This window comes from Pollicipes pollicipes, unplaced genomic scaffold (assembly GCF_011947565.3).
Source record: "Pollicipes pollicipes isolate AB1234 unplaced genomic scaffold, Ppol_2.1 Scaffold_7261;HRSCAF=8764_pilon_pilon_pilon, whole genome shotgun sequence".
NCBI classification, from domain to species: domain Eukaryota; kingdom Metazoa; phylum Arthropoda; class Thecostraca; order Pollicipedomorpha; family Pollicipedidae; genus Pollicipes; species Pollicipes pollicipes.
In genome coordinates this window covers 14236450-14258404 of record NW_023597054.1, presented here as the reverse complement: position 1 = coordinate 14258404, position 21955 = coordinate 14236450, and the positions used below count along the sequence as shown (strand labels likewise).

Below are 21955 nucleotides of genomic sequence, written 5' to 3'. Positions count from 1 at the left end.
GTGGCTTTTGATAGTTGCATGTTTTCATGTGGTGCTCCCTGCCATTAAAACAAGTAGAATTGAGTGAAACTTTTTCGAAGTCTTAAATTGTATTCCATTCTTTCCTTAAGCTTATATCAACGAAGCTGAGCTAAATGTTTGAAGAGATTTCTCTCGAAGTGAGCTGTTTCATAATTTGCTCGCGCTGTTTACTCATGGCTCCCCCAAAGGCGCATTGAACTTGGCGCATTTGTTATCTGGCGCATCCATTACTCGGCAACGAGCGATGGTTGGGAATCGGCTTGGATGATGAGCGCGGGTAGGTGGTGGGTAGAAGCGTGTGTAAGTTGTAATGGCCGAAATTGTCCGCGATATTGTGTAATAAGGGGCAGAGTTACGCAATCTGAGGATGAAAATGTGTGCCTGGTCTGGGTGGTGATGAGATCTAAGTCGTTACGCAATGTTTTAAACGAAAGATGGGCTACTGCGTGATTGATCAATCATCGAGATGCAACGGCCCAGCGCAGCGTTTTTTAGTTCTTGGTAAGAGGGACATTTGAGTAAGCACGATGGATGATTTCATTGTGTCTTGTGCTTACCCACCTCATCAAGTATCAGCTGAGTTTTTTGTGTATGTGATTATGCATGCCATGGTGGTGTGACCTGAGGTCTTTCATTTTGTATGTGTCAGGCTGCACCTTGATTCTCATGTTTGTTCCCCTGTCAGCAATGTTAGCATTACAGCTTTAAGTGGTTGTTGATCTGCAGGCATAAGAGGATGGTCTTATTCTCTCAATTCATAGGCTGAAGCAAGCTTGGAAAAAAATCCATCCACTGGATCGGATGTCCACATAACATTAGTGTGCTAAACCTGGTGCACTTGTCTGGCAGCCTGAATTCAGGGGATTTTTTTCAAGCTTGTGGTTTCTTTTAAAAGCTTTTAGGAGTTTTTCATTTGTGGGAAGCAGCTTTGGTATGGTGCAATTCCTCCAAACATTGGCCTCTAAGCTCTAATATTGGTGGCAACTATGTCCAAAATTATGAGTGCTCATCCTTTAAGCATGCATTCATATGATATCAGTACCAAGCATCATCATTAGCCAAGATTCTGGGCATGTCCAGTAAGATGTCTGTTTAGCAGTCTGGTTAAATCTTGTGATGCATTCATTTAGAAACTTAGGTAGGACAGATAGGCCTTATTTCTGAATATCTTTATGCTGAACTTTGTGTTCATTTAGGCTCTGAAGAAATGAAAGGCTGAAGCACTTGAAAGCATGCTAAATTATAAACCAAAAGGCTATGATCAGTTGCAGGATGAATAATTTTCAGCCAGGTTGTGGATGCACTGCTTCTAGTCAAGCATAGTTACTAATTGGTGATGATGATAAGATGAAATTCAGATTTAGTGTAATGGTTAATTGCTATGTAAATTTCCAACCATGATGTTAGGCATAAATGCATCCTAGGTACCAGCTTTCAATACTTGGCAACTTGTTATAAGATAGCATGATAGATAGATGTAATCTTGATTTTTCTTAAAGCAGCAGTTTTTTGACAAGGCTGTTATGATTAAATATGCCTGGCTTTTCATTCTTTGCATTCTGACAGGTTAGGGCATAATCTTGCTAGTATAGAGTTGCTGTCTTGAGCTGTCATTGACTAATGATATTCCAGCCATCTTGGCTTATTTGCTTCTGTCATGCATACTATCCTTAGCCATGTTTGAGAGTATCTATTATAGTATGTGGTTCAGTATGAGAGTATCTATTATAGTATTATCTATTATAGTATGTGGCACCACATACATATATAGTATAGTATGTGGTGCACTCCTATGAAGCTTGTTTATGTTGAATATGGCAATCTAAAAAAATATATCATTCATATGGTTGTGTTTTAGTTGAGGCACCAGTTAATTGTATATCACATGGCAAAATGTTTAAACCAGGTCTAAGTATGACATGCATCCAGATTGTAAAAGGTGCTTAATTGTAAAACTACATAGAAAAATATCTTATTTCTTGCAATTGCTTATATTGATGGTGTGCATTGTTTTGAAATATGTTGTACTGGAATATGCTGGGCCTAATATCATAATTATTATCCTACAACTTGGCTATGCAGTCAGTGCCTAGAGACTGCAGCAGATTTGTTTTGCTTGTACATTCACCTGCCACTGTTGTATTTCAGGTGCTTTCTAAAGACAACTTTGTTATGAATGGATTAAGCGACCATCAGCGGATTAATGCATCTCATCATCAGCAAATCCACAGTGCAAAAGAAAAGCAGGCACCAAAGTGTAAGGCATTCAAGCTTCTTTCTGACCCATGCATCATCCAAGGAGCAGGGAAGGTGTACAGGTAAGAACATTTTCCTTTGCGTTTCTTGAGCACTGCATTTATTTCTCTTTTTGCAGATCATGACCTGCTAATGAAGTTCTTTGTTTCAATGAATGCTTTCAGTTACAAGCAATGACATATTTCAGCAGTTCCTTCTAATTGTAGGATAATATGGTGTATTGCAGTCAGGGATCAGGAGATGTTATGGAGTGAAGGACAAGTGTTTCCACATACATATATAAATGCACATGCTTACATTTGTTTGAGGCAGTGTGCAAACCTGTTGGAACTGCTCAAATAGAACATTCCACTTTGTGACATATTGGGGCAAGCATTAAATATGATGGAATGGCTTATTTTGACTTATTCTTTTTTTTCTTATTATTGTTGCTATCATTATCATGGTTATAAAAGAGCTTGTTAATGGATGTGTGGAAAAAAACAGGCATGAAGAACATTATGTGACTGTATTTTGACTCTTGTGGTGTCCTTGATAATTTTTTTTTTTTGCTGCTATCTCATGTGTTTTTCTTTCAGTTTCATTCCTGGTAATGGTGGTTTTTCTTAAGTTATTTGGTTTCTGGACTCAAGTCTTCCATAGCTACTAGAACCGCACAAATACCTGTATTATGTAGTACAAATGTGGTTCATGATCAAGACATGGTTTGAATGTGCTGAGTTTATTCAGAGCCAACTGCTGTCTGTTGATGGGACAGTTAGTGTAGATGCGCTTAAGCATGAATAGGTTGATGGTCATATTTGTCTTGACCTTGAGCACAATGTGACCACCAAGGAGGGCAAATCATGTGATGTATCTATGATATTATAATCACTGGTTGATTTCAAAGTAGGTGATGTAAAATATTCTGCATAGATTTGTGTGTTTCTAGCTCAGAAACATTATTATTTGAAGGCTTACATAGGGCATAGTTGTAAACTGCAAAGAATGGCCTTGAAAATTGTATTTCATTGTAAGACCTGGTGCAGATGTGGAACAGCCTGTTTAAAATACCTTTTAGTTAAAACATGTACTATAATACACTAGCATTGCCATAGAGATAGGCTGTGCATTTGTTAAAGCTATAGCTAGTTTATTAGCCAATTCAACACTGCAAGCATGTTTACACAGCAGCCCATCATAGAATAGGCTATTGCGGAGCCACAGGGGTTTTGGATTTACACCAGCCTTTAAAGTACTCAGCTGAGGTATGATTACTTGAAATGAGGGAGCCACTCAGCGATGGACAGGAGACCGCCGCGCCTAGTGAGGCGGCGCGCGGGCCAAGCCGCCGGTCTTATCCCAACAGCAAGAAATGCTGCAGAGCATTTTCTTAACTGAGAAGGAATGTTTATTTTGACAAGTCCATATGGTTTGTAAGACACTGGCACCAGCGGCAGGGTGGCTGGCGCCCGGAACGGTCACAGCAGGACGTAGCCGCCCCGGCAGCGGGTCCCGGCCGTGCCGCCGCCTCCAGCAGGGTTCGGCGCATTCCCCGCATGTCCGCCTAGATTGGGACATGCGATTGCCTTCCTGATGATGGCTTGGTTACTTTATTTACATGTGGGAAGAGGAAAAACACAGTTATATCAGCAGTAGCCTAGTTTGTTGTATCTCTGGTCAAGTTGTCTCCTGCTCTCAGTGTCTTTGTTGTATTATCAAAATATTGTGTGTCGCATATAGGCTATTCAAATGTCATTAGAAAACGCTGCAACTGTAGCGATAACTAAGCCCAGCCTACATATTCGACGCTGCTCGAAACACTCCCATTTCATAAATATTTTGTTTGGGTCCGTCATGCATTGCATGACATGGTTTTTTGCCATTGCGATCCAGCAGCATAGTGATACGACGGTGGGCATTAAAAATCGAGGGCACTGTGGATGGGAGCAAAGCTATCAGGACATTGCAAGTCATGGGTACAGAACAATTAATGCATTAGTTAATCCGATTTTTAATGTTTAATAATAACTTTTAAACAATATGTTTTCAGTTGGTAATAATAATTTTGATTTGTAATAATATTTCTATTTTGATGATGCATATTTAACAATAAATTGTTATTAATAAATATGTAATCCGAGCCTTTGAGTGGATGGATCTCCGCGAGCAGAGCTGGCGCTAAGCAGAGCCTATGTGAACCCTGACCTGTGCCATCCGATCGTGCAATTCCAGGCAATGGCAGAATTTGGGGGGCCAAAGTTTAACGTGCTGTAATGCTCGGCACAGTTCATCCTGTCCTCTGATGTCACCAGGCCTTTAGCGCGGCCACTGACCTGACTGACCGCAGATCATACCTGTCAAGGACATCGTTATGGTCATAGAGCAAAGAAGCGGTAAATGCAATCGTCGCCCTTAAGTTGAGGCGGGCAGGTGTCGGTGTGAGCGGCGTACCGTCTTCCCAGGTACGATGGCAGGGTACCCAACGACGCCACGTACCCGACGGTACAGGTGCGCGACCCACGGCCGCCGCTCACGCGCATCTGGTCCCGCATGGAGGTGGTCGAGCTCTCCGTGCCCAAGTTCAAGGTAGGCGTGTGGTGTCGCCCGGTGGGTGGTGCCGCCGCCACGGCCTGCTGCCCTTTGGCGCTCCCAACGTCGGCGGCCCCGATATGTGCCTCATCGTAGGCACGTTGTCTCCAGCCACGCATCGTGTGACTTCTTCGGACTGTAGCCTCGCCTGGTGACGTGTCGTTATTGTGGCATTACGCAGTATCGCTGTGGTGGCGAAACTCGCGGCTAGTGGGCCGATGAGCGGCGCCGTTCCGAGCGCTGGCGGGACGGGCGGCGCTGGACGCGGGACGGGCGGCACTGGGCACGGGACGGGCGGTGCTGGACGCGGGGCGGGCGGCACTGGGTACGGGACGGGCGGTGCTGGACGCGGGACGGGCGGCACTGGGCACGGGACGGGCGGCGCTGGACGCGGGACAGACGGCACTGGGCACGGGACGGGCGGCGCTGGGCGCGGGACGGGCGGCGTTGGGCGCGGGACGGGCGGCACTGGGCGCGAGACGGGCGGCGCTGGGCGCGGGGCGTCCGCTGCACAGGCTTGCTCACGGCTCCACCGCCGGCAGATCGACGCCAACTACGTGGGTGCGCCACCACCGCTGGAGGTATCGGTCACCAACATCAACGACAACATCGATAAGACGTTCCTAGCGGAAATGGTAAGCGTACCGTACCTCCGACTCCTCGGGCACACCCCGCGGCGACGCGATGGAGGGCCGGATGTGGGCCCGATGGTGCATTCACGACTGGGTTTCCGCTGTTTTTGACATGCACAAGATGCCGTGCATTGAGGTGGACATGCACGCATGTTGGTACAAATGGGTTGCCGTTTACCCTCTGTATCTAAACCACGTCTCCAACGAGGTCCGTCTTATGACAACCTCCTTGGGCTATTGCTGATGTGGTCATACCGTATGTTCTAGGTGCATAAATGCGGCGAAATTGAAGAGCTGGCGATCTTCTATCATCCAAGGACCAACAAGCACCTAGGCATTGCGCAGCTCGTATTTCGCCACGTGCAGGGGGCGAGAGCTTGCGTGGAGAAATTCAATCACACGTCGGTCATGGGCAACGTGTTGAGTGTGTTCCTTGATCCGTTCGGTAAGTCAGCGTCCACAATGGGCCACAAGCGTGCCCAGGACTTACGGACGACTGCTGGCACAATTTTTTACGGATTTTGATCGCTGCCCTTAAAAGCGGTATCTTGTGACTGGGCACCAGCAAGCAGGAAATTGAAATCATTCGTAACAGTTTTTTATGCTTATTTCTTCGATTTTTTTTATTTGATCTCGCATAAACGTAACGCATGAACAGCAGCGGGCCAGTCACCCGGCTGGGGTTATTTGGTATTGTTTTGCCGCTGTCAGGGGCCAAGGTGCGCCAGATGTACACGGACCTGCTTGAGGACCGGCCGGTGCCTCGAGAGGAGCCGCCGCCTGCGCACGAGGATCCACTGGCCGTCTGGACGGAGCCGGAGCGCGCCGAGCCGGAACAGGAGCCGGCGGCGCCGCCGGAGCCGGAGCCGGTCGAGGCGCCGCGGCCGACGGCGCCCGCCGCCGACCGGCCGGCAACCACCTCCGCCGAGGAGGAGGACCCGGCGGAAGAGCCCGGCGAGCGCGTGGACCTGGACACGCGCATTGCGCTCCTGCTGCAGCGCAAGTCCAAGCACAGCTTGGCTCCGTCGTTCGCGCAGCTGCTGGACAGCGGCGGCGAGGCGGCGTCCAGCTCCGGCTCGGAGGTGGACTCGGACGTCTCGTCCGACGACGCGACGCCCGAACCGCTGAGCGTCACGCCGTCGCCGTTCGTGTCGCGCGAGCGCTATCTCCAGAGCCACCAGCTGGTCCGCGAGCGGCTGGCCGAGCTGCGCGCGCGCCGGCCGCAGCGGCAGCGCAGCTCACTCGAGGGGCTGCGCTCCTTCCAGGAGCTGCGCCGCCGGCTGGGCGTGCTGGACGTGGGCGACGGTGAGCGGCCGCGGCGGCGCAGGCGGCGGCGCCGGCCCGCGCGCCGAGCCGGCCTCGGAGCCGCCGCCGCCGCCGCCGCCGCTCAACGGCCGCCCCGAGCCGCCGCCGCCGCCGCCACTGCCGCCGCCGCCGCCGATGTACCCGCCGCCGGGCGCCGCCGCCGAGCCCGGCGTGCCGTACCCCTGCTGGCGGCCGCCAGACTGGCCGTACCCGTACCCGCCTCCGCCCGGGTACCAGGTGTACGGACCGCCGGCGCCGGCGTCCGCGCCAGAGCCCGGCTACGACGACGTGCTGCCGGCAGAGGCAGAACAGCTCACACCCGACCGGGTGGCCCAGTGAGTACAGTCAGAGCTCGGCGGTCCTTACGGCGGGCTGACTGTGCAGCTGGTGGTCATTGTATTTGGGCGTGACCTCTGGTTTGGCTCTGTTAGGGGTGCGTTGCGCTGTATTGTTGAGAGCACTGAATCTGTGCTATGCTACATTGATGACGCTTGCGTGAGTATGAATGTGTCGTGTATGTCACGGCTTCTTACGATCCACAGGCATTCCTTAGACCAAGTAGTGAAAGAGTTGAAACAGATACTTAAGAAAGACTTTAATAAGAGGATGATTGAGAACACTGCGTACAAGCAATTCGAGAAATGGTGGGACGACCAAGCCGAACAGCACAAGGTATGTATCGAACTGTTGGTGAATGAGTTTTTTATTATGGAGATCGGTTTCATTTAAATTGCAAACTAGTTTCACGTAAATTTACAACTGGGCATGTTTGTAAAGTTCACAAGTGATGAGTATCTGTGGAGCGCTCAACAGACGAAGTGATGTGTCAACACGACTGCTGATTCGTCATTGGGGTCCACTTTATGTACCTACATGTAGGTACCTTCCAATGCCTTAGCTCATGCACTGCCCACATGTTGAAAAAGCCGTTAAAAGCGTGGCGCTTGTCCGAAGCTGCCCAACTGGCTAGGAGTGCTGAGGACCCGGCGCCGGGCGCAGCACGCCTCTGACCGGTGCCGTGTGGTGCGGCAGGCGCGGGGCGAAGAGAACCGGACGCAGGGCGGCTCGGCCCTGCCTGTCAAGCGCTCCGACCTCAGCTCGCTGCTGGAGAACAATCGCGGCTCGCTCTCCGGCGCCGGCTACGGCCTCGGCTTCCGCATGTCACTGCCTAAGATGCCCTCCTTCAGGGTGAGTCGACTTCTGGCATTGCTCTGGCAGTGCGGACTCACACAGGCACGGGCTCACTGCGCCATCCGCCGCTCGTTCCAGGGGCACGTCGGGACTGTCTAATGGCGTTTACTCCGTTTTAAATCCATTCGTGGGCGTTTCCCTCGAAGAGCTCCATCGCCTTGTGAAAGAAAGGATGAGGTGAAACTTTCAAGATAGGCCGTGCACGATGAGGATGAGCCATTCGCGGCAGGAGCGCTGTCGCTCCTTGTTATGTTGACGCTCGAGTCCAGGGCCGGCGACGTCTTCTGCTGTTGGAAGAGGCAAGCCACTCTCGCCAGGAATGCCCGCAATGTGACGCGCTTAACCGCTAACGCGCCGCCGTGGCACCGGCAGAGGAAGCCGACGCGTCCGTCGCCGCCGCCCGAGGACGAGCCGAGTCAGGCGGCGCCCGACTCGGACTCGGACGCCGAGTCGGAGCCGGAGTCGGAGCGGGCCGAGCCGGCACCGCCGCCGCCGGCTGCGTTGGCCAAGGAGCAGCGGGCCCGCGCCGACCGACCCAGCTCATCCAGCGAGGCGGAGGAGGACGAGGAGCAGCCGGCAAAGGACAGCGATGCCGCGAGCGAGGCGGCGTCGGCCAAGAGCAGCAGCAGTAGCAGCAGCAGCAGCTCGAGCAGTGACAGCAGCAGCAGCAGCAGCAGTGACAGCAGTAGTAGCAGCAGTGAGGATAGCGACGCCGAAGTGGATAGCTCCAAGACGAAGGTTGAAAAGGGCGATGTTGGGCGGAAGATTGACAAAGACCCGGACTCTTTGTCGAAGACCGGAACAGCAAAGGCTAAGAGGCGCCTTTCATCTGCCCAGCTCACTTCGGAAAAAGTTCAAAGGAAGCGGTAAGTTGTCTTGTTTTGCGTTGGCTTCTTGTTAGTTCAGAGTTGCTATAACGTTATTGGCAAATTCAGTCAGTTATTCCCAGTGGAACAAATAGCTTTAATCCTGGCTTCACTCACAATACGTTACGTATGCATCCTCTCAGTTAGTCTCACATAGTGTAGCATCCTAAGCTGTTGTTGGATCTGCCTACCTTTAATTCCTTTGATATCATAACACAAGAATATTTGCGTTAACTCCATGATTGCTGACGTGAAGACATGATTGCTGTATGCCACCATATCAACAAATGCCCGATCGGGTGCATGTCTTTGTGTTCCCTGGCATCGTTTGATTCTCCCCAGCGACGCCCTGCTGTGGACCACTGTCGGTGGCTTCGGTCACGCGCGACCACAGCAAGCCTTTCTGACCCGTGTGTGCTGCGTGCCCCGGCAGTGAGTCTGAGTCGCCGCCGCTACCGGCCACTCCGGGCCGCTCGCCGTCCGATGGCTCGCCGGGCGGCCGGCTGCAGCAGGAGCACTCGTACTGCCGGCCGGCGGCGCCGGGCCGCTCCGGCTCGCCCTCGCCCGAGAACACCCGCTCGGCGTTGCTGCACGACCGCGGCGACACGCGCCCGCCGGCGGCCCCCGCCCCCGCCCCGCGGGGCAAGCGGCGTGCTGAGCCGGCCGAGCCGGCGGCGCCGCGCGGCTTCGGCAAGCGTGACGTGATGTCCGAGATGGCGCTGCTGTACGAGTTCCTGACGCGCGGCCTGTCGCTCGAGGACATCGACTACCTGCACCGGTGCTATGAGGGCCTGCTGGGCGACGACCAGAACAGCTACTGGCTGAACGACACGCACTGGGTGGACCACGCGGCCACCGACCGGCCGGAGAAGCGGCGGCGGCTCAACGAACCGGCCGTGCACCGCTCTGGCTGCGCGCGCACCGAGGGCTATTACAAAGTCACGCAGAAGGACAAGATGAACCACAAGGTAGGCGGGGAGTGCACCGGTCGCGGAGCTATCGTTACTGGAAATAAGGGAAACAGTCGTGGGGTTTGTATTTTGCGCGGGGTCGTTGAGTTCTTGGCAATATTGGTGCTATCAGTAAGCCAGTTTCTAAGCTCGCCAGCGGCGCCCGCAGTGAGCGCATGCCCTGCGTTCTCCGACGCCGGTGACCGCTGGCCGCGACCATCATTGAGTGACGCGGGAGCGCCGCCCGTGCCGTGACCCGGTGGCCGCCGTGCCGTGACCCGGTGCCGTGACCCGGTGGCCGCCGTGCCGTGACCCGATGCCGTGGCCCGGTGCCGTGACCCAGTGCCGTGACCCGGTGGCTGCCCGTGCCGTGACCCGGTGGCTGCCCGTGTAGTGACCCGGTGGCTGCCCGTGCCGTGACCCGGTGGCCGCCATGCCGTGACCCGGTGCCGTGACCCGGTGGCCGCCGTGCCGTGACCCGGTGGCTGCCCGTGCCGTGACCCGGTGGCTGTCCGTGTAGTGACCCGGTGGCTACCCATGACGTGACCCGGTGGCCGCCGTGTCGTGACTCGGTGGATGCCCGTGCCGTGACCCGGTGGCCGCCCGTGCCGTGACCCGGTGGCTGCCCGTGTAGTGACCCGGTGGCTGCCCGTGTAGTGACCCGGTGGCTGCCCATGACGTGACCCGGTGGCTGCCGTGTCGTGACTCAGTGGATGCCCGTGCCGTGACCCGGTGGCTGCCCGTGCCGTGACCCGGTGGCTGCCCGTGTAGTGACCCGGTGGCTGCCCGTGTAGTGACCCGGTGGCTGCCCGTGCCGTGACCCGGTGGCTGCCCGTGCCGTGACCCGGCAGCTGCCCGTGTAGTGACCCGGTGGCCGCCGTGTCGTGACCTGGTGGCCGCCCGTGCCTGCAGTACCACTTCGGCCGGACGGTGGCGGAGACGGCGGTGGCGGCGCTCGCCGACGGCCGTGATCAGGGCTCGACGGTGCCCGACCAGCGCTCCAAGGCCGTCACGGCCGCCGCCATCTCCCGGGAGGCTCGCAACAACCAGCGACGCATCCTCACCGTGCTCGGCGGCGAGACCGAGAGTGAGCTGCTCAAGCTCAACCAGCTCAAGGTCAGTCAGAAGCTGGTCTGCTGGTAGGCAACAGACGGGGGGGGGGGGGAGGGGGCAAGCAGAAACCTGGAGCCATTCCTGATAGGGAGGTTTTGAGTGGCGCCATCTGTCGTATAGTGGTCCGTTACGAGCTGTTGGGACGCTGCCAGGAGGGCGTTGTGCTGCGTTTGATGCGTCTGCAGCGTGTGGCTCCCCGGCGCTCCATCTCCCGTCGTCGACACGACCGCGATGTGCTGCGTGCCCGCAGTTCCGCAAGAAGCAGCTCAAGTTTGGCAAGTCGGCCATCCACGACTGGGGCCTGTTCGCGCTGGAGCCGATCGCCGCCGACGAGATGGTGATCGAGTACGTGGGCCAGCACGTGCGCCAGTCAGTCGCCGACCAGCGTGAGCTGGTGTACGAGCGCCAGGGTATTGGCAGCAGCTACCTCTTCAGGATCGACCGCGACAACATCATCGACGCCACCAAGTGTGGCAACCTGGCCCGCTTCATCAACCACAGCTGCACGGTGAGAGCGGCGAGATTACTTTGACGTGTTGTGATCCTTGGAAACCATTTCAGTGGCGCTCCTTCGATGCTCAGGGACTGTATCCTTTATCAGTTTTGTTTCGTGTCCCCGCCAGATGGAGGAAGATGTGGCTAGAACGCCCATGTAGGAAGTTACGTAATCGAACCATGTTGGAAGGATTTGCAACTTGGCATTTGACGTTTGATTGACTGTTCAGCTTTGCAAAACCCATCCTCGGGTTCGTTATCTGCATCGCAAGGATTCCGTGACGCGGCCGACCTTGTCGTGGGATGACATAACAGCGTTTAGTACTAGCTCTCCAGTTTAAGAGCTTTTGTTCGTGTTCAGCCCACCTCCTCCAGTTGCTCGTACGCCCCCGAATGTGGGTCGCTCACGCCGAATATGGCCCACGACTGATGAATGTCGTATTCAGAAGACGAACATGGCCTGCATGCGTGGAGGTACCGTGTGCTGTATGTGTGTGTGCTGCACACAACCGCTGAGTGCATACAGGATGAAGCCTCCTCCATGAATCTTCTCGATGATGAGTCTTCTGATGATAAGATGGATGAATCATACATTCTCATGCATTCTGTGTCTGCTGGATGCAGTTTGCCTCCATATGATATATGCATATATATATATATATATATATATATATATATATATATATATATATATATATATATATATCGTCCGTATATATGTCGTCCGTTGGCCGGGTCCAGGCCGCCTAACTCGCTGCCGCAACCCCGCAGCCCAACTGCTATGCCAAGATCGTCTCGGTCGAGGGCCAGAAGAAGATCGTGATCTACTCGAAACAGCCCATTGGCGTCAACGAGGAGATCACGTACGACTACAAGTTCCCGTATGAGGAGGTCAAGATCCCGTGCCTGTGCGGCACGCCCCAGTGTCGTGGCTATCTGAACTGAGCGGGCGCCGGAGGCGGCCGATGCCAGCGCAGCGGTCGGCGGCGGCGCCCCCGACGCGTTCTCCGGTCTCCGGGGCGGCGCCGGACGCCGGCCAGTGGACCGCGCCCGGTCGGCGGCGGCGTGCCGGACGCCGGCCAGTGGACCGCGCCCGGTCGACGGCGGCGCGTCGGACGCCGGCCAGTGGACCGCGCCCGGTCAGCGGCGTATCAGGTTGTGTTGGGGTGTGGTGTGTCGCCTGCCGTGGTCCGTGGCGGGTCCAGGGAGAGGGCGTGGCTGGCGGCGGCCACAGCGGCGGTGTCCCTGGCCGTGCGGGGACCGCCGCTGGGGGCTAGACCCGAGGTCGCTCGGCGGCCTGCGGTCCGGCGTCGCCGAGCCAGGGCCCATCCATAGTCTTTCAGTGCGTGTTTTAATTCGTGCAATCTCATCGGAGTGAACGCCGGCGGAACGAAGCTGCATCACGTGTACGAAACAAGGCGTGGTCGCCGGGCATTTGACCCTCCGTCGCATCAGGCCTGTGTAAGAGACTTACTTGTTTGTCAGGTGGTAAAATCGTGAGCGTATTTACCGTGAACGTTGAAATGTATTTACGTACGCTTGGGCTATTGCTTGTTGCACGATAAATCATTGGATTTTGTGATTCCGTGTTGAATTCACCGCCATGTGTGTGGTATTGTTAATACGAACAGTGAGTATACTATATCTTCTTTGCTGGGAATGGCAGACAGTTATCGGCACAAGAAACCCGATTTACATGTACGAGCCGGTGATCATCTGGGTCGCGTGATCTGTTGGAATGGCTTAGATCGGATGATGTAAAGAAGAAGCTTCGTGAGTGGCCCGATCAATGAGGGTTGGTCTCCACCACAAGTATATTTCTCAAACATCCGTCAGCTTGCCACGAACTCAGTGTTATAGGTCTGACAGGATGTCAGGAGTAGTGCTAGCGGCTCGGTCAGACGTGTGCGTGGTCAGAGGTGTGCGGGCCCTTCTCGCTGGCTATCATGTCGACCACCCAGTCCACGTAGCTGGAGACGCGCGTGTACACACCGGGGAAGTCTGGATCTCCGCAGCCGACGCCGAACGACACGAGTCCGCTGAGCTCGTACCAGCCGTCGGATCTCAACACGGTGAGAGGCCCGCCCGAGTCGCCGAGGCAGGCGTCGGCGCCGGCCTGCTCCGGGTCCGCCGCGCACAGCTTGGTGCCGTTGAAGCCGCCGTCCGGGAACGAGTCGTCGAAGCTCGGCAGCTGGCGGTAGGTGGCCTCGCACTGGGCCGAGGGCACCAGCGACAGCGGCGCCTCCCGCAGCACGGGCGTGTCGGCGCCCGCGAACGAAAGCCGACCCCAGCCGGCTACCAGCAGATAGTCGCCGTTGCCGTCGGTCGTTTTGTCCGCCTCCGGCAAGCAGATGGGCTGCATAAGCCTGCTGAAGGTGACCGTGCCGTCCAGCCGCAGCAGCGCCAGATCGTTCTGTCGTCTGCGCGAGTTCGGATGCGCGATGCTGCGCAGCACGGCAAAGTCCTGGTGATGCCCGTCGGTCGTCGACGAAAGGTTGTACTCGCCCAGCCGCAGCACCAGCTCCCCTGCTGTGTGCGAACGCACGCAGTGCGCTGCCGTCAGGGCGTGCCAGCGTGTGATGAGCACGGCTCCGCACAGCCAGCGCGGCCCGTCGCTGCTGCTCGCGGCCGGCCGGTGTAGCCCGAGCAGCGCCATCCACGGCCAGCGCGTGCGGTCCGCCACCCGGCCGCCGCTAACGTTGCGTCGGAAGCGGCCGCCGGCGGAGCTGCCGTCGCTCGGGAGGCCGCAATCGGCGGGCAGAACGTGACGCCGGTCGTTCGGGGCCAGCGTGCCGCCGTGGTCGTGGGATTGCCGTGGAGCAGCTCTGACGTGAGACTGGGCACGGGCCGGCTCCGGCGCTCGATTGTTAAAGGGGGCGTCGTGGCTAGCGCCGAATCCGTGCCGATCACCGAAGATCGCTCCCTGGCAGCAGAGTGCCATAAGCTGGCAGTTTGACGGCGTCCTCCGCCAGCGGTGCGACCTCCGCCATCCCTGCGACCAGCGCGATGGCCTGATATGCCGCGGCAACGCGCATGGGAAACTGACGGTAGCAGGCGTTGGCGAGTTCTCCGGCGCCGGCGCAGGGGTGGCGGTGCGGGAGGTGTGCGGTCGTCACCGCTACCAGCAAGCACAGCAGCACCGACACCCACATGTTCGCACGGCGCTCCAACCCTCGACGCGGAGCGGGTCCGATCGCTGCTGGCGCCGGACTGTCACAAACGTGTGACGAGCTGAGCTGGCCTGAGCTGATGACGTCGACAAATGCCAGGACTGCTGCAGCAGGGCGGCGTGGGCCCTCAACACGTAACGCGCAGCGCTGCAGACACGCACCCGACCTGCACGTCCTGTCCAGTGTGAACACAGGAAAGAACTGATGAGGACTGGACCTGCTTCTTCTGTGGTGGCTTAGGTTGCACTGAGCTGACAGCCTGTGTTGCTCAGTCGTGCTTGGTCCGGTTTTAGATTGGAAAGTACTACAACTATAGAATTCCGAGAATCCATGCACCAGCAAACAGAGGATTAACGTGCTGAGGAAAATATCCAGTCGTGCAAATGCTCTTTATTCTTTCCATACAAATGAACGGTGAAATGCCAACACCCATGACGCGGTTTGAAAAACCTCGCTGGTCTCAAGGAAAGCTGCGGACAACAAAGCGGGCGGACGGCTGGCTGCGACATTTGACGAGGCCCCGTTGGTGTGCGCGCGCACGCAATCATTAGCACCCTGTCCTGCGCTACCCGTCGCCATTTGCTACGCCACTAGCCAGAAAGCCTCAGCTGCTCGCCGCAAACATGGGTGGTGTCCGTCTCGGACGCTGCATCTACAGCCACCGCGGTTTCGGGACGGCCGTGGGCGAATCCAGGCGCAAAATAGGATTTTCCGAATGTTCTTTCGGTGGGTCTTTCCGAGAATCACGTCATTGGCGGTGTCACAACACAGGGCTGTTCGGAACCTGTGGCCACCCGCACCCAGCTCCGGATGAATGCAGGGAAACTCGGACGCCTTTTTCTGCGTAGAGGGATCGCCTCTTGCTTTCGAAGGATGCGCGCGCCCTACGTTCTTGAAATTCTTCGAAACGGTGAAGTCACCCTCACGCATTGTATCGGCAGACAACACCGAGAGTGACGTATAGTCGTGGTCATTGTATCCGATTCGTTTGAACGCGGTGGCGCCAGAGCAGATGAGGGCGATAAGTTAACTTTTTTGACGGCGCACTCCCGTAGTGATTCATTTTCCTGCAATGCAACGGGTCTAGTCACGCTTGGCTGCTGACAGTGTCGTCTTCGTTTTCTATCTGCCAGGCGACCTATCCAACGAGACGTGATTTGCTTAGCATTGACCGCGAGGCCAGATACACCTGGAAATGAAGCGATGCGCCGGAAGGGACCGACAAAGAATTGGCCAGTGGGCTGGATTTAGCACAAGCATACGGAAGTAACTCATCACCCGTTGCCATCATTCAACTAGCAACTCGCACCCACGTCTGAGCAATAGCGTCGTTCGAACTTGCCCGCGCCGGTGCCCGTGCACGCACCGCCCTAGGCGCTGGCTGGCACTGCGTTAATTGCGCGGCAGGGTGATCACTTCCAAGTTGCTGCCATCTCTTGGAAGCGACTAGGAGCCGGTCGAGGAAAGCCCGTCGAAGTCAGAATTGAACAAAATGTACTCGACCTAAACTGGCGCTTACACTGTGGTGGTTTAGGGATTTTAGCAGCCAGTCAAATACCGCAATGCGGCCCTCGGTTCAACGCGAAATTAAATTGACATTTTACTTTTTTGTTGCTTGCAGCCCTCCGATGATGTTACTTACCGACGTGAACATAAATATGTCAAAATACGTATCATGCATAGGAGTTTTTGCCTCGCCGAAGGACGCGGGTGCAAATTCACCAGCTGCAGTGCTTTGATCCCCGCTACTGTCACCATGATAGATTGCGATGTCATCCGCACCGCTATTCCACCATGCAGGACAGCACTTTATCCATCTCGCAGGCAGGATTATGTAGAAATTTATCGTCGGGAACACATCCACCATCCGGGCGGACCGCGCACCCATCACTTGGCGTGCGGCTCTTCGATGGACGTGACGGAGATGCGGCCGGCGCCGGCACTGGCAGCGTGGAGCGCGCTGCGGGACCAAAGCGAGATCATCTGACTTTCCATGGGGCGGGCGCTGCCTTCCGCCTACAGCAGCCGTATAGAGTCGCCCGGCGAGCAGGTGTCTGTGACGTCAATGTATGTGCATTTCTGGCCCCAGCGACCTTGTGTGTTGCGAGGTAAGCCACTGTCCCTGGCAGCAGTGCATGTGCATGCCCGATCCCGTGCGCGCGCACGATGCAGAGCTCCGCACCAAGGCCGTGGCGAAGGACGATCATTTCTTATAAAAGTGTATTCAAGTCAGCTTCGTGACAGCACTCACAGCCATGATAAAACTAGCGTCGCCCAACGATGTCATGTCCACGAGCGGTCCACGACCCTGACTAGACGGTGATGAGACGGTATGACAGCGGGTCGGCTGGCGACTCCCCCGAGACACGGCCGACGCCCCGTACAGGCCGAACGGACGCGGAGGTGCCGACCGTTCTCGCACAAGCCCTGACAAACTACACGCGACGGCGGCAAGACGCAACACACTATCAACGCTAGGATAACAATCTGTGGCGTGACGCAACGCCCGGTGTCGCGTTCGCTCACAACTGAAGCTTCTTCTTCCTCAGATCGACCACGGCGATACGCGGGTAGAGCTTGACGATCTGTGCCAGCGTCGGCACGTTCACGCGCATGGCGCTGGCGCCGCCCAGCGTCAGCTGCGTCGTCACCTCCGAGTAGCTGTCGATCGGCGGCGGCCGGCGGCCGTAGAACGAGAACGGCGCCGGCAGGTCGCGGCGCGCGCCGCCCGTTGATTTAAACGCCACGCCGCGGCCGGCGCGCGACCAGCCGGCGCGCGCTGCGCGCAGTCGACTTGCGCGCCACGCCGCCGGCGGCCGGCGGCCGCCGCTTGCGGGCCGGACTGGCGCCGTCCGCCGACCGCTTGGTGCCGCGGCTGCCTGTGGTCGCGTCGGAGGGCGCCGGCGACCCGACGCGCGGCCCGTCCCTGCCACGCACCACGCGCTTCATCTTCTGATACTCCTGGTCGAGGGTGCTCGAGCAGCGTCACCTGCTCGGGCTCGCCGGCGTGCTTGCGCGCGTGATGGCGCACCACCAGCCTGCGTGAACCGTCAGCGAAGTCGCACCGCTGGCACTTGTAGCGTTTGTAGTGTACCAGCATGTGAGCGTCCACGTACGTCAGGCGGCTCGTCGTGTGCGGACACAGCGGACACTTGAAGGACGACGGCAGCGGCGACTCGCCGGCGGCGGCGGCGGCGGCCGGCTTGTCCCCCTGTCGCGGCCGGCTCGGCGCTGGCCGCCGGTTCCGTGGTCTCCGCCTGCGCCGCGCCCACCGCCTGCGGCAGACCGCGCGCCGCGTACGTGTCTAGCTTCAGCTCCAGGTGCGAATGGAACACCTGGTGGTGGCTGGTGGCCTTGTCGCGCGTCAGGAAGCGCTCGCGGCACCAGCCGCACTTGAAGCGCGTCTCGCGGTCGTGCGTGCGCGTCTGGAAGTCGGTGGCCGGCTGGTCCGGGTGTCGCGACGCCATGTGCGCCCGGATGCCGGGCATCTTTGCCGACTGGAAGTCACAGTGATTGCAGACGTAGCGGCGCGCCTGGCGTATCACCTTGAAGCGCAGGTGGCTGTGCAGCGTCTTCCAGTGCCCACGCAGCACGGGGATGGTGCCCCGCTCCGAGCAGTACGAGCACTTGTACACCGGCTGCGTCTTGGACGTGTCGGCCGGGCTGGCGGACACCGACCCCGGCTCCGGCTTGGGCTCCAGCTTGGACTCCGCCTTGGACTCCGGCTCCGACTTGGCCTCCAGCTTGGGCTCTGCTGTCGGCTGGTCGCTCGGAGCAGTGCCTTCGATCTGATGCTCCTGGTGGTCCAACACCGACTGAATCTGAAACCCAGACCGGACCGTCACCGTCGCACGCCTTGCACGCGCTTTCTGGTCCCTCGTAGTATCAGACGTGGTGTGGATCTAGTCAGCCTGCCGCTCAGCCCGGCTTGGCACTCCAGCCGGCTTCCATCAGTTTCTGCCATTTCATGTTTTCCTTTATACAAGTTAAACTTTGCATACACGTGCAGAAACACAGTCATTATTCTCCTCAATTTTCGCAATCATGCTTTAGTCAGAGCATTTCCTGTCCAGACCGTACAGCAGCAACAGCGCGCTGATACTACAGCATGATCAAAATATGTCGTCTATTTGTCATGACAAGAACAGGAGCTGGCTCCCGAGGCGCAGCCCTGTGCCCACTGGCCGTGGCCTGTGATCCACGACACATCCTTTTACAATCAGTTGCAACGCCATACTAATCAGATGTACGTGTGCATTATCCAGCAGGTAGTAATGACGTAAAATGTTATGCAAATAAACTTGACATATAATGAGCAAGACCAGATATGTTTCCAAGCATTGGGTCGTCGTCTCAAGTTTGCTACGTACAGTAAGTTGGCGATTCAGAGACTCGGCGTCTCGGTACTGCTGTCTGCTAAGGGTCAAATTTATGGCATCTTTTCTTTAACAATCATGTGTTTCCATTGTATGTTTTAGTCAAGTGAGAAAACTGTATTCGCATTATTACTGCAAAACAGGAATGCAATGTCACATGACTACCTGGCAAGCGCAGGACATATAGTCCGAGTAAGTACCGTTTGTCGTCACATGCACCGACTTTCTCGGAGACTGGACTTAGCCAGGGTGTTCGTGAGGAACATCTATCGTTATGTAAGCCTGTCATGGTGCAGCAACTCATAGGTTAGCAGCGTCTACATTGGTTCATCCCTATCACACTGCTTGATGTATTGCTCCGTCCCGACGCGCTTGTTCTATCGATTTGCCGCACCTTCTGTTTGGTGTGCAATTACCGTGTGGTAATTTTCACTATGCTTTCCATCACACATCTGTCTCTGTAGAACACATACGAATCACATCATGTCGTGATGACCGGTATGATGGATATAACATGAGCCATGTTGTATGAGTTTCTTCAACTGACGCTCTCTGTAACAGGCTGAGACCGGCAAAAACCTGTTGACAACTGTTTCTGCCTGTTGCTGCCAACCTTGCACCCAACCGGCATGAAAGCCTTAAACACTCATGCCTACGGCAAGTGCAATTATGTTCCTAAGCGCGCAGTCAGTAGTAATCCTCTCAACTTCAACAAACCGATCGTGTGGTTTGTGGACACGGGTGAGCTGCACTCCGCTCACTCACACACTCACCCCAGTGCCCTGTAAACGACGCACCAAAGCAGCAAACTCGCACTCGCAGCACTGAGAGATCAGGCCCTAACAGTATCGACAAATCAGCCGACCGCACTCAATGTTCCGCCTCTTGATGGGCAGAACACGCCGTGATCCGAGACGCATCCGCGCCGGGAGTGGCTGCAGCGGGCAGGATCGAGACTCACCCACTGCTCTATGGCCGAGTCGGGCGTCAGTGGCACGATCGCCTCGGGCAGGCGCGCCGTCTTGTGCGCCATCTCATGGTGCCGCTTCATGTTGGGCAGGTTCGTGTTCATGTGGCCGCAGTTTCCGCACACGAAGCTGGTGGTCAAAGTCGGACAGTAAGATCATGACACGTTTGTCTGGCAAAACCTGACGACGTTAACTGCGACCAAGGCATGTGCCACGAGAAATTACGTCGATTCACGTAGTAACTGGCAGTTTAAAGCAAGGCACCGACAAGAACACGTTCCGACTAACTTTGGGAAAGCAAAACTGGACGCAGAGAAAATATTTTCAGGGCATGGGCACGAAAGAGTACCAAGCAAAACAACCATACCTGAAAGCTTTCAGGGGGTAAATCGAATGGTTTAGCAAAGAGAATTATGCCAGTGCGACGCAAGAGCCACCAGACAAAGAACCAACAGTGACTCTACTCATCGCACATGTAGCCTCCAACCGATGCGATGACCACTCACCGATTATACCCTAGCTCCTTGTGGAGGTGCCTGGCGAAGTCCATCTTCCGCTTCGTCTTGTACTTGGTGCACTTCGGACACACGAACTGCTTTCCCTCGGCATCGCCCGTGGGTCCGAGCTCGCACGACTTGGTCTCGTACAGCGAGAGGAACTCGTCCTCGGTGGCGGCGTGCGGCGCCCCCTCGGCCTTCACGCAACCGGCGGCCGGCGACTCCTTCGACTCCTTCACCTTCTCAGTCTCCTTTCCCTCCTTCGTCTCCTCAGTCTCCTCCCTCTCCTCTTCCTGTTCGTCCTCTCCGGACCGCCGCGCCTCGCCGGCCGGCGTCGGCCTCCGGCTTGACCTGGCGCGCGGCCGGCCCGCGCCCGGAGCCGGCGCGGCTGACGCAGCGCGCGCTTCAGTTGCGCGCCGGCGCGCCTGGCCGGCCGGCGCCGTCCGCGCGGCCGGCTCGGCCGCCTTCAGCCGCTTCAGGGGGCGCGCGCTCTCCGCCTCCGCCGTCGGGCGAGGCGCGCCGCGCGCCTGCCGGGCGCTTCTTCACCGGCGAGCCGGCGCCGCGCGGCACCTTCACTTCCTCGATGAGGATGCCACGCACATGACGGATGCGGCGCGGGTTGTGGCGCGTCCAGATCGGCTGGCAGTGCTCCACCTTGACGGCTGCCTCGGCGTCCACCTCGTCCAGCCGGTAGTAGATGGCGAACACGTTCACCGCCTCGCTCGGGTGCTTGGCAGCGAAGTGCAGGTCCAAGGCGGAGCGCACCGAGCTTGCGTACGCTGCACAGGCCGCACTTGAACTGGCTGCGCAGGTCGTGCACGCTGGCTGCGTGCTCCACCCCTCCGGCTGCGAGAGCGCCTGGTATTTGCAGAGCCCGCCAGCGCCACGGCTTGAAGAGCGGCCGCGACGCCTCGTCGTCGTCCGGCTCGCGCACCACCCACGTCCACTAGCGGCAGCATGGGGTGCTTGTCGCGCACGTGACGTGTCACCAGGCTACGCTGGGTAGTGGTTGTAGATGCAGTACTTGCACTTGTAGAGGCGCGGCCCGTGCAGGCGCAGATGCGCGCTTCAGCTTGTCCGGGATCATGTACAGGTCTTTTGCAGTGCGGACACGGGTACGTGATCATCTGCCCGTGCAGCGCCTGGATGTGGTACTTGAGCATGGTGTCGTTCAGCGTCAGGTACACGCAGTCGGGCAGGCTGCAGATGTAGCGCTTGTCCTCGGACACCTCCTTGGGCAGCCGCTCCAGGTCGGCCGCCGACAGCTCCGGCTGCTTGCGCGGCACGCCCACCTCTCCCGAGCTGCTGGCCAGGTTTGCCATCTGGTCGAACATCTTGTCGCCCCGGTAGTCGCAGGGCCGCGGGTTGGTCGGGCACGCCACCGGTAGCTCGGCGCGCTCGCCGGTGCGTCGGTGCCGCAGCAGGTGCTTCAGCAGGTTGCGCGTCACCTTGCTGCTGTACGGGCAGTGCTTGCAGCGCAGCGGCCGGAACAGCACGGGCCGGTGCGGCAGCTGGTCCAGGTCGGACACGCCGAAGCCGTAGTT

General features: G+C 57.1%; 2 protein-coding genes across 2 annotated transcripts in view; one reads left to right on the top strand and one right to left on the bottom strand.

The window, feature by feature from the left end:
* Nucleotides 1-311: 311 nt before the first annotated feature.
* On the top strand, nucleotides 312-12401 carry LOC119111079 (histone-lysine N-methyltransferase SETD1). Its single transcript, XM_037234904.1, has 16 exons — nucleotides 312-522; nucleotides 2170-2339; nucleotides 4722-4845; nucleotides 5391-5483; nucleotides 5748-5925; nucleotides 6192-6309; nucleotides 6550-6689; nucleotides 6985-7120; nucleotides 7328-7457; nucleotides 7818-7973; nucleotides 8349-8381; nucleotides 8487-8842; nucleotides 9276-9810; nucleotides 10705-10908; nucleotides 11156-11413; nucleotides 12172-12401. Exons 2-16 carry the CDS (start codon nucleotides 2194-2196, stop codon nucleotides 12343-12345), a joined length of 2781 nt encoding a protein of 926 aa, XP_037090799.1. The 5' UTR covers nucleotides 312-522; nucleotides 2170-2193; the 3' UTR covers nucleotides 12346-12401.
* An 896-nt stretch (nucleotides 12402-13297) lies between these two features.
* LOC119111078 (uncharacterized) overlaps nucleotides 13298-21955 on the bottom strand; it is a 14721-nt gene continuing 6063 nt past the window's right edge. The window contains exons 5-13 of the mRNA XM_037234903.1: nucleotides 21704-21922; nucleotides 21523-21643; nucleotides 20982-21190; nucleotides 20421-20713; nucleotides 19908-20043; nucleotides 17792-18391; nucleotides 17431-17531; nucleotides 17097-17231; nucleotides 13298-14015 (exon numbers count right to left, since the gene is read on the bottom strand). Coding sequence (XP_037090798.1) covers nucleotides 13298-14015; nucleotides 17097-17231; nucleotides 17431-17531; nucleotides 17792-18391; nucleotides 19908-20043; nucleotides 20421-20713; nucleotides 20982-21190; nucleotides 21523-21643; nucleotides 21704-21922 — 2532 coding nt within the window. The remainder of the gene's footprint in view (nucleotides 14016-17096; nucleotides 17232-17430; nucleotides 17532-17791; nucleotides 18392-19907; nucleotides 20044-20420; nucleotides 20714-20981; nucleotides 21191-21522; nucleotides 21644-21703; nucleotides 21923-21955) is intronic.

What these genes read in the sequence shown, in the direction of transcription:
- LOC119111079 (XM_037234904.1), top strand. Translation starts at nt 2,194, where the DNA reads ATGAATGGATTAAGCGACCATCAGCGGATTAATGCATCTCATCATCAG. An exon ending in AGACGTTCCTAGCGGAAATG is followed by an intron (nt 5,484 to 5,747) that starts GTAAGCGTACCG and finishes CGTATGTTCTAG; the next exon opens with GTGCATAAATGCGGCGAAAT. An exon ending in CGAGCGGCTGGCCGAGCTGC is followed by an intron (nt 6,690 to 6,984) that starts GCGCGCGCCGGC and finishes GGCGGCCGCCAG; the next exon opens with ACTGGCCGTACCCGTACCCG.